Raw genomic sequence first — 12,270 nt, forward strand, 5'->3', positions numbered from 1 at the left:
ATATATATATATATATATATATATATATATATATATATATATATATATATATATATATATATATATATATATATATACTGTCCCTTTTTTTTCTTGATAAGTTTTCTTCTGTCTTCATTAACTTCATTAACATACACCATTTACATCCCCCATTGATTGGGAAGCTTTATTTTTCACCATTACCATCATATCGTTTTAATTTCAACTATTTGGTTTTGATATCACTGGTCTATAGGAGACATTTTATAATTTTTAAACGATTATACATATAACATTTTGTATGGTGCTAAATAGCCTAACAGTGCTGGTGTGCCATTAAAATACAATCAATCAATCAATCAACCTGGCGTTATCTGTTTACATTTACAAAACACGTTCACAAGTCAATATCTAGCCTGCACCCTGGTGGAAGCTGCACATGCCAAATATATATATATATATATATATATATATATATATATATATATATATATATATATATATATATATATATATATATATATATATATATAGTGCATGTATTGTAGGTGAATTGTAAGCATATTGAAGTTATGCATAATGTCTAGTCACAGAGCAACAGCAACCTCATTATTTTGCTTACAGTAAAGCAAATATGAACTCTACATGACTTCTGTTGTGTTTAGTGAATATGTGTATGTGAAAAAGAGAGGTGAAATAGCATTCTGTTAGGTATGAGACTATTTAGAGTGGTATTTCTCTTTAGTTGTTGTAGAGAGAGAGATAGAAGTCATGTGATGATTGTGATCTTTATTATAAGTTAACTGGGTATTATGATCTTCATTTACAAGAACATCAGTATATCTCATTGTCATTTAACACCCAGAGTAAACTGCTCATTCTGATTGTAATACATTTATTCATTATCACAAGAACCAAATGGCCATGCAGAGTTAATACATGCCAGATAAATATGCCTAGAGCTCTGACAGAAACCAGATTTACTCTCCAGGTAATTTTTGTAAATACTTGATAGATAAGAACACTTTTATAGGGCCATTAATAGGGCAGTGAGGCTATCTATAGTGAAATAAAAACCTGTATGAACTATAAAGGCCATTATCTTAACTAAAGTAGATATTGTATCAACAGATGATCAAAAGCATCATCTATTCTTTGTTCACACCAATAAAGAAAACAATAAAAGACTAGATTCTCTGTAAAATGTTTGTTGGATAAGAAAACCTCAAAGGGTTTGAAAACTGGTTTTAAAAAAATGAAAGCTATACCATGGTGTTTTGTGGCAATAATAGTTTACTTTATTTAGAGAACCACGAATTGGTACATATATGTGAATACTGTTTATATATACATGTCTAATGTATATCATGAATAGTATCAACACCGTGTACTCACCCACGAACCTCATCATATACCTTGAATCCACAATACAAGTGATTCCATCAAAAATATGCACACACACAGCTTTAAAATATTCAATAATTTTGTCACAGGTCATACTGGTCTGAATTCAGTGGAAAAACATAACACAATCACGTAACGAATGACGAAGCACATTTACTTTTCCGTACGTCCCAAGTCGGCAAAAGTTGGTTAGCATTTTAAGCCGCCGTTGGTAGCGTTCGAAAGCATACCTACAAAAAGGAAACAGTTAATGTGTTCCAGTCACATTGGAAAATGCAAGAATCCATCAGATTCCATCACTTTTGTTTAAGTTTGGTTCTGACTTCCTTTGATGAAAAGTTCTTTGTTTTTATTGAAAGATTGTAGTCAGCTTTCTTTGGTGAAGGGTGCATGTGTTATTGAAGTCACCGTTAAAGGACAGCTTTGGAGAACCAAACAAATGCCCATTTCTTATTGCGGCAGCAACATCAAATAATTGTATTGCATGATTGAGACTGAATTTTTTCTCCATTTGCTGAGTACATTTTCATATCAATCGATGCTTCAAAGGTAATCCGTTTCCTTTGGAACTTCAGCAAACTATTTTATCTGGGTACATTTTTTAAAAAGGAATTGGCCATCGTTTGGACTATTCTAGTTACTGTCCCTCAATGGATATTGAATAAAGCAATAACTAAGATGTAGTTTTTATTTTTTATTTTTTTATTTTTTTACATTTGTGGTAGCAGCGTGATGCTGCCTTCCACGCATGCGTCTGAAAATTAACAAAGGGTCAACGGACAATAGAGACGCAGGTGTTCTGGTTTGATGACAGGGATTATTACAGAAAATGTGAGTGTTCTGAAGGATTTAAATCTGAGTGAAAAGAAGACGAATTTTCCACATACAAATGTCAGTCTTTATAAATATATTAATTACTAGCAAGCAGCCGAAAATCCAATGAAAGATAGATTATGAGATAATATCTCGTCCGGTTGATCTCCATTACCAGAAATGTCAACAACAAAAAAGCTTATATTTCACAACATAAAGTACTCATGCTAGATGGCAAGATAAGCGGATTATAATATAACAAGGCACTGTTTAGATGGTTTGTCAATATGGACAAAGAATTTGTTTATTTAACAATAGATCAATTTCAGTGCATTTTATATCCAGTTTGCTGCTTCCTTTCATGGGGCCTCTGAATTCCTGGACTCCAAACCGATGGTTGTATATAAAAGTTTAAACAGCCAATAACATCGCCAATAAATAAAAAATCGCCACATGGTATGTTTTGCCGCCAATAAGGAAAAACAATCCATGTTTGCGACATTGGCGAAGACCTACGCGATCCCAGAATAAACTTTTTTTACTTTTAAGAAGAAAAAACTATTTTTTCATGTACGAGAAAAATACATATAAAATTTCAGGAGCCACATTACGATAGTCTCTTCCTCAAAATGATAATAAAGTTTTTACGGGTTTTTTCGTACTTTTAAGAAAGATTTTTTTATGTACAAGAAAAATACATGTATATAAAATTTCAGGAACCACACCACGACCGTGTTATCTCTGAATTTATGTTGTAATGGAGCGCCCTATAGCGGGGTCACACTATATATATATATATATATATATATATATATATATATATATATATATATAACCCACTACATACAGAAGTTTAGAAAAAATTTGGACTCCTACATGCTAGAAACACTAAGGGGAATTTACAACTTGAGATAAAATTAAAAGTTGTGTAACAGTAATAAACAGCGTGCTACATAAACAGCGTGTTACATAGAGAACCAACATATTGAGTTTCAACCAAGGTGTGAACAATGGACAGGATCACATTATGGTGAAAAATCAATGCCATGTACAAGGTTTGCTAAAGAAATACCCCAGCAGAGTTATGCCTCAAGGTTTTAAAGAAAAGATGTCAAGAAAACTGTGTAGCAGAATAATTGAGAAGAAATATAATAATAAAAAATATAATAATAAAAATAATGTCAGTAAAATGAAAATATAATGTATTTGCTTACATAAATATTGTTGCAAAATTTGCATACAGGTGAAAAGCTGAGGACTAGCGGTAAGTTGGTAAGACTACAGCAGGAAGGTTAATATATTTTCATTTAGGCCAGAATCCCCAAGAGATTTCATATGTAGTATTAAGTATCGTTCCTCACCTGTATCTTATGTGATGGTCTGCCAAGGTTTAATTCAGTTGGTAGCTCTAAGTTGAATTGTTGTAGTTGGTGGTTTTCACATTAATTTGGTTGTAAATGTGGCTTTTGTGATTATGAGAGAGAGAGAGAGAAAATAACAAAAACACATGCACATGTGAAAGTAGAATGAATATATATATATATATATATATATATATATATATATATATATATATATATATATATATATATATATAAAAAGACTGTGTGTGTATATGGGGCATACATATTTTAGTACAGTCTAATATGACAATTTCAGTTCCCATAATAACCCAGATTTTGGAAGAAAGAAATAATATTTTTCCAGTTAGTTTGAATTGAAAACAGGTAAATGATTCGAGCCCCTTCTTTTTTTTTTAGCTTTTTGTGAGACTTTATTGGGATTTTATTGACCATGACATAAAACAAAATAAAAAATTAAATTCATTTTTAGAAAGAAAATTGATACAAAATTAATTTTGTTTTCTTCTTTCTTTCAGAAAGCAGGTTATTTTAATGTCCCAGTTATACAATGACAATGGGTATACCTATAAGCCAGCATTGCAGTGCATAGATTGGCTTCAGGCTTATTTTCATCCCCAACAGTCTCCCTCCGAACCCCCAACACCACCTTGGTGCCCATCAATTTCAAAAGAAGGTAAGAAAATGGATCTTCTAGTCGATTGTCTGGGATGACTAATCCAAAATTTTTTTAATTCCTTCAATAGGGAATATTCATAAAATTGCTAAGAAATCCAAAACTTGGATATTTTATTTTCGACATTTGACATGTAATGATAATTTTGTTTTAACTCAAAACATTTTAAGCTTGCTTCAGTTGTCAGACCAGGTTTTTTGTCTCTGATATATCTTTAAATCTAAAAGATATACAAGTTAATGGTTGCCCTTGTTGGTGCCAGCTTTATGTTCCATATTCCCAAAATCTTGATTGTGCACTTTTCATCGAAAAGAAAAAGTGTGCCTACTGCTTGTCATTAGCGGATGTCCTTTCATGTCTTTGTTGACACTGGCAATACCCATAGTCACAAAATGTGATAATGTATGATGGCAATGAATAAAACAATGTATCTGGCAATGAAAACATTAAAGGTTTAGAGTAGTATAATGTAAAGTGTTTGATGGGACCATTAGTGTAACCTATTTTTAAGATTTTGTCACCCCTATATGGAGAAAGATTTAATTTATTTTGAGGTTGAGAACAATGACAACAGATTAAAAAAATTGTTCAAGTACACAACTTACCATTTCATCATTGATTTGTTTGGAAAGAAATGTAATTCAGAAAACATATGTATTGATTATAATAAATGCTGTATAAAACTTAATTTAAACAAGAGCCAGATCTGGACTGGAAAATTTCATGGTGCAGTTCATTTTGGGTTGCCCTTGCGATCCAGTATAAAACACTGAGTATTCCAGCTGAACTACATAAGCATACAGTTTGTTTAAAATTGACATGAAAATAAATTGTACAAATAATATATTTTTATCATTTAGCACTACATTAATTTGCATATTGGGAATTATCAAATAATTTTTAAAAAAATGAAATGCTGAATTATCTAATGGTGAACACATTTGAGATTTATGGTATTGTTTCAGATTCAGAGTACTTTGTTGTCATTGGAAGTAAATGAATAAAGGAATTTTAATTTGTCTGTTGTCATGAACATATCAAATATAACCAAAACCAAAAAGTGAAGTAACAGTAAGTTTTTAATCTGTTACATTTGATCTGTTCCTGTTTGACATTTTATGGTAAGAATTATGCCTTTGTTAGTATTATGGATCATGTAGCAAGAACAGTAGACTAAGGTATCAAGCACCAGTTTTAAGTAAATATAAACAGTAGACTAAGGTATCAAGTTTTCAGTAAATATAAACAGTAGACTAAGGTATCAAGCACCAGTTTTCAGTAAATATAAACATTGGACATGGGGTTAGAAGATTAAGTTTTTAGTAAATATAAGTAATCGATTAAGGGTTAGAAGATTTGAGTTTTCAGTAAACATAAACAGTGGACATGAGTATAGAAGATCAGGTTTTCTGTACATATAAACAGTGGATGCTGAGTTTTAGATTTTACATTATCTTGTTTGCTGAGAGTATTTGGATTTTTGTCAGATGTAGTGGCAGCTGTTGCCACTAAAGGAGGTGGGGGTGAGATGGGTGGCTTAATCTGCACATGTACAAACAAAAATGCTCATATTTTGCAGTCACTGATGGCAGAGTAAAATAGAGATATTTTTGACAAAGATTTGTCCTTTCAAATTTTAGTGACAGATATTGGAAATTCAGCAAAGGGTTTATTCCTGTCTTTGTATACTTTTATTACTCATGAAAAGACTGGAACATTTCAGATTGCCACTAACGTACCTTCTAAAAAGTGTGTAGTATATGGACATTTTTAGCATTTGTATAGTCAATTAAAATTTACGCTTTCTTTGATGAACCAGGCATTAATTTTCAAATTGTGACTGGTTCTCAGCATTTATCTTAAGACAGAACTTGATCACCCAATCATTGATTTTGAAATGTGACTGGTTCTTAGCATTAGTCTTAAGGCAAAACTTGTATGGCATTTACCTGCAAGAACTATGAGTTGACAGTTTCAATCAGTAAGTATATGCCTCAGATGTGGGAGGTCATGGGTTTGAACCCCAACAGAGTCATACCAATGACTTACAAAAATGGTATGAACAGCTACCTTGCTAGGCACTCAGCGTTAAGAGGTTAGTGTTAGAACTGGTCAGCCTGATGTCAGGATAATGTGACTTGGTGGGACATCATGCTACATGTCTGCAGACTAGTGGGCTGGATAAAACTGGTTGTAGGCTAGTGGGTTGGCTAAAAGCTGGTTATAGAATAATGAGTAGACTAAAAGTGGTTGTAGACTCGTGGGCTGGCTAAAACTGGTTGTAGAATAATGAGTAGACTAAAACTGGTTGTAGACTCGTGGGCTGGCTAAAACTGGTTATAGAATAATGAGTAGACTAAAACTGGTTGTAGACTCGTGGGCTGGCTAAAACTGGTTGTAGAATAATGAGTAGACTAAAACTGGTTGTAGACTAGTGGGCTGACTAAAACTGGTTATAGAATAATGAGTAGACTAAAACTGGTTGTAGACTAGTGGGCTGACTAAAACTGGTTATAGAATAATGAGTAGACTAAAACTGGTTGTAGACTAGTGGGCTGACTAAAGCTGGTTATAGAATAATGAGTAGACTAAAACTGGTTGTAGACTCGTGGGCTGACTAAAACTGGTTATAGAATAATGAGTAGACTAAAACTGGTTGTAGACTCGTGGGCTGACTAAAACTGGTTATAGAATAATGAGTAGACTAAAACTGGTTGTAGACTAGTGGGCTGGCTAAAACTGGTTGTAGAATAATGAGTAGACTAAAACTGGTTGTAGACTAGTGGGCTGACTAAAACTGGTTATAGAATAATGAGTAGACTAAAAGTGTTTGTAGAGTAATGAGTAGACTAAAACTGGTTGTAGACTAGTGGGCTGACTAAAACTGGTTATAGAATAAAGAGTAGACTAAAACTGGTTGTAGAGTAATGAATAGACTAAAACTGGTTGTAGAGTAATGAGTAGACTAAAACTGGTTGTAGAATAATGAGTAGACTAAAACTGGTTGTAGACTCGTGGACTGACTAAAACTGGTAGTAGAATAATGAGTAGACTAAAACTGGTTGTAGAATAATGAGTAGACTAAAACTGGTTGTAGAATAATGAGTAGACTAAAACTGGTTGTAGAGTAATGAGTAGACTAAAACTGGTTGTAGAATAATGAGTACACTAAAACTGGTTGTAGAGTAATGAGTAGACTAAAACTGGTTGTAGAATAATGAGTAGACTAAAACTGGTTGTAGAATAATGAGTAGACTAAAACTGGTTGTAGAATAATGAGTAGACTAAAACTGGTTGTAGACTCGTGGACTGACTAAAACTGGTAGTAGAATAATGAGTAGACTAAAACTGGTTGTAGAATAATGAGTAGACTAAAACTGGTTGTAGAGTAAAGGTGACTGTCACATGGAACTCTGCTATCATGATTCTGATGGCCAGGTATGCTTATGTATGACATACATTATCCGTCTGTTGGCAATTGCTTGTTACCAATCTGAAGGCCATATTTAGGGTTGCATATTTCAGTCAGACATGGAATATGGGTTTATTGCTTCAAACTCTTACATATATTTTTTTTAAAATCTGTTTTGACCCTTGCATAGGCATTTTATCCCTATGATTTGCTGCAGATTTCCCCCAATTTTTAAAATAAAAAATAAACAAAATGTGTTTACAAAGTATTCCTCTCATCAATCATGATGTTGCCAGATTTGCAATTAGTAAATTAAAGTTAATCAGTTTAGAAAAAGCCTTCTTACTTGTTTCTGTACTAAAGTCTGTTTTGATTTCCCTTTCACTCTTGACTACTGGCATTGCATCAGAACCTTTTATAATTAGATTTCAAAGTTTGCACAACCAGTTAATGATGGTAAAACAAAATGTATGATTTTTGGGACATACAAAAACTACTACTTAATAAGTTATCTCTTGTAGTCAATAATCATCAGTTAGAAAGAGCTTGTAGATTTGTCTGTATATAGTAAATAAAACTAGAATGACAAAGTAGTAAAACTTTTAAAGCACTGTCATCCAGAATTGACCTACTCAAAAGAATCAGGAAATATTTACCTATAGAAACAAGCATTCTATACTACATTTCATATATTCTTCCAAGCATGGATCATTGTTTAGCTGTATGGAGAAGTTGCCAAATCCAAGCTTGAGAAGATTTGTAAACTTCAGGAAAGGGCAGTATGCATTATTTGAGATGCATCAATTGTTTTATCCACCAAAATGAGAACTTGAGAAAAGATTTCAATTATCTAGAACAGTTCTGTGGAACAAGCTTCCGCTGCATGTGTGTTTTTGTGATTTGGATTTTTAATGTTGCTTTAACACTTTTTCAGTTATATCACTACAATGTCTGCAATGTGGCATTTTTATAGTGATGTCTACCATTGAGGTATCACGCTGCTGACATGTAACATGATGTCCCATCCAGGCAAATTATCCTGACACCAGGCCGACCAGTCCTAACACTAACCTCTTAATGCTGAGTGCCAAGCAAGGCACTTGCTACTACCACTTTTAAGTCTTCATTATGACTTGGCAGGTGCTCAAACATGCATTCGAGGTGGATTATCTAACCACTTAGGCCAACGGAGTGGTCTCCACTGAATGTAAAATGTGCATAAAATATTACATTATTTGAGAAGAGATACCATGAGTATATACATTACTGATAGATTATAATAGAATTGAGTATTTATCATACTAGAGATAAGTTAAAATAAATAATAATTACTATTATCTTTTGTATCCTGCAGATTCTTTCACTATTTTTCTTAAGAGGGTATCATGGGAGAATGCAGTCAACTTGAGTCCTCCTCTATAAATTATTATTATTATTATTGTCATTTTTACTTATTCTCTCAAGTTCATCTTGAGTGTTAGCATTCAGCCTGCACTGCAGTTTTGTTTTGATTAATTTCTGGCTTGAAAATCTGCATTCACACTCAGTGCTTGACACTGAAAGTACCTGTGAAATTGAATCACATTTGGGTACAGTCCTTTCTTTGAAACTTGTAAAAAGCTTATTCAGTGACACCTATTGATTTTCTCACAGAAACAATCTGTAAACTAGACAGTAAACTTTGATTTTCTCACAGAAACAATCTGTAAACTAGACAGTAAACTTTGATTTTCTCACAGAAACAATCTGTAAACTAGACAGTAAACTTTGATTTTCTCACAGAAACAATCAGTAAACTAGACAGTAAACTTTGATTCTCTCACAGAAACAATCTGTAAACTAGACAGTAAACTTTGATTTTCTCACAGAAACAATCTGTAAACTAGACAGTAAACTTTGATTTTCTCACAGAAACAATCTGTAAACTAGACAGTAAACTTTGATTTTCTCCCAGAAACAATCTGTAAGCTAGACAGTAAACTTTGATTTTCTCACAGAAACAATCTGTAAGCTAGACAGTAAACTTTGATTTTCTCACAGAAACAATCTGTAAACTAGACAGTAAACTTTGATTTTCTCACAGAAACAATCTGTAAACTAGACAGTAAACTTTGATTTTCCCTTGTAAGGTGTTGTTTTGACAGTTTCATGGATAAAGAATTCAAAGGCAATTTGATATAATATTTGAAATAACCTATGACCAAAGGATTCAAAGGCAAAAAGGCGATTTGATATAGTATTTTGGAATAACCTATGACCAAAGAATTCAAAGGCAGTTTTATATATTTTGAAATAACCTATGACCCATTTGTTCTTACAGGCCTATGAAAACCTTTACACGTTTGGCAAATACAGGGATTTAAGGAATCATATATATATATATATATAACATGGTAAGTGTTTTAATAGTAGTTATCTTAATTCTGTGTATATTTTTGCAGGAACATTCACACACACGGTTTGGTCAACACTACAAAACCAAATTCAGTTTGGGAATACAATATCTTATGGACGCTTAGCTAGACTTTGTGGTAACCAGAAAGCATGTAGAGCAGTTGGACAGGCAATGAGGACGAATCCGTTGCAGCTGTTAATGCCATGCCACCGTGTGATTCAGGAAAATGGCCAGATTGGAAATTATTCCAGTGGTAGGAGGATAAAGGTGAAACAGTGGTTGCTGCAACATGAAGGGGTTATTAAATAAGAGGATCTACAGAATATAGATTTGTTTTTGTTTTTTAGGTTTCAAGAGACATTAGAATAAGTGTATATGTTTTTGTAATAAATGAAACTGATTCTCCATTTATGATGGAGAGGTGTTGTGAAATGTGTTCAATAAAGCAACAAAAATGAAAGGCTGTTAAACATTGTTAAAAAGATTAATAAAGGTGTTTGGTGTCTGGACATTGGGGGTGGGGGTGGAGAGAAGATACCTGGTACTTAGATGGCTTGAAAAAATATTCTTGCTCTGAAAGCCAGAAAAGGAAGCTATTATAATCATTATATTAGCGGGAATTTTTTTTTATCAAGAAGCACAAGATTAATATTATCCCAGCTCGAAAACAATTCAAGCCCCCCCCGGTGGAAGCTTGTTTAAAGTAATAACTGTAAACAGCATCTCAGTTCTACTCTTGGGTTGACTTGGCTAATTATAAAACTGTTGTCCCAGCATGTTCCGATTTCACGATCATCTTGAATGATGTTTGTTCTAAACCGCAGTCTTGTTGTAATAGGCTTAAAACATGACCCATTAAAAATTACAACAGTGTTGAACAAGTTACATAAAAATATGGACCTCTGGCATCCCACCTCTGCCCCATGACGAAGATGAATCTTTAGTCAGAATAAGGACATTACTCTTTAGTCAGAATAAGGTCATTACACTGTAGTCAGAATAAGAACATTACTCTTTAGTCAGAATAAGGTCATTACACTTTAGTCAGAATAAGGACATTGCACTTTAGTCAGAATAAGGACATTGCACTTTAGTCAGAATAAGGACATTGCACTGTAGTCAGAATAAGGACATTGTACTTTAGTCAGAATAATGACATTGCACTTTAGTCAGAATAAGGTCATTACACTTTAGTCAGAATAAGGACATTGCACTTTAGTCAAAATAAGGACATTACACTGTAGTCAGAATAAGGACATTACTCTTTAGTCAGAATAAGGACATTGCACTTTAGTCAGAATAAGGACATTGCACTTTAGTCAGAATAAGGTCATTACACTTTAGTCAGAATAAGGACATTGCACTTTAGTCAGAATAAGGACATTGCACTTTAGTCAGAATAAGGACATTACTCTTTAGTCAGAATAAGGACATTGCACTTTAGTCAGAATAAGGTCATTGCACTGTAGTCAGAATAAGGACATTACTCTTTAGTCAGAATAAGGACATTGCACTTTAGTCAGAATAAGGACATTACTCTTTAGTCAGAATAAGGACATTGCACTTTAGTCAGAATAAGGTCATTACACTTTAGTCAGAATAAGGACATTACACTTTAGTCAGAATAAGGTCATTGCACTTTAGTCAGAGTAAGGACATTGCACTTTAGTCAGAATAATGACATGTACTTTAGTCAGAATAAGGACATTACACTTTAGTCGGAATAAGGACATTACTCTTTAGTCAGAATAATGACATTGCACTTTAGTCAGAATAAGGACATTGCACTTTAGTCAGAATAAGGACATTACTCTTTAGTCAGAATAAGGACATTGCACTTTAGTCAGAATAAGAACATTGCACTTTAGTCAGAATAAGGACATTGCACTTTAGTCAGAATAAGGACATTACACTTTAGTCAGAATAAGGACATTGCACTGTAGTCAGAATAAGGACATTGCACTTTAGTCAGAGTAAGGACATTACACTTTAGTCAGAATAAGGTCATTGCACTTTAGTCAGAATAAGGACATTACACTTTAGTCAGAATAAGGACATTATACTTTAGTCAGAATAAGGACATTATACTTTAGTCAGAATAAGGACATTGCACTTTAGTCAGATTAAGGACATTACTCTTTAGTCAGAATAAGGACATTACACTTTAGTCAGAATAAGGACATTGCACTTTAGTCAGAATAAGGACAATACTCTTTAGTCAGAATAAGGA

General features: G+C 33.1%; 1 protein-coding gene across 3 annotated transcripts in view; it reads left to right on the top strand.

Annotated features, from left to right (window-relative positions):
* The window catches only part of LOC149803758 (methylated-DNA--protein-cysteine methyltransferase-like), a 28,417-nt gene extending 17,917 nt beyond the window's left edge, over positions 1-10,500 (top strand). For all 3 annotated transcript variants that reach the window (XM_089953528.1, XM_089953530.1, XM_089953529.1), the window contains 2 exons: positions 4,076-4,233; positions 10,087-10,500. In XM_089953528.1, the coding sequence (XP_089809654.1) occupies positions 4,076-4,233; positions 10,087-10,349 (421 nt within the window). In that variant the 3' untranslated portion in view covers positions 10,350-10,500. The remainder of the gene's footprint in view (positions 1-4,075; positions 4,234-10,086) is intronic.
* The last annotated feature ends 1,770 nt before the right edge of the window (positions 10,501-12,270 follow it).

This window comes from Sinohyriopsis cumingii, chromosome 3 (assembly GCF_028554795.1).
Source record: "Sinohyriopsis cumingii isolate HCF-2022 chromosome 3, ASM2855479v2, whole genome shotgun sequence".
NCBI classification, from domain to species: Eukaryota; Metazoa; Mollusca; class Bivalvia; order Unionida; family Unionidae; genus Sinohyriopsis; species Sinohyriopsis cumingii.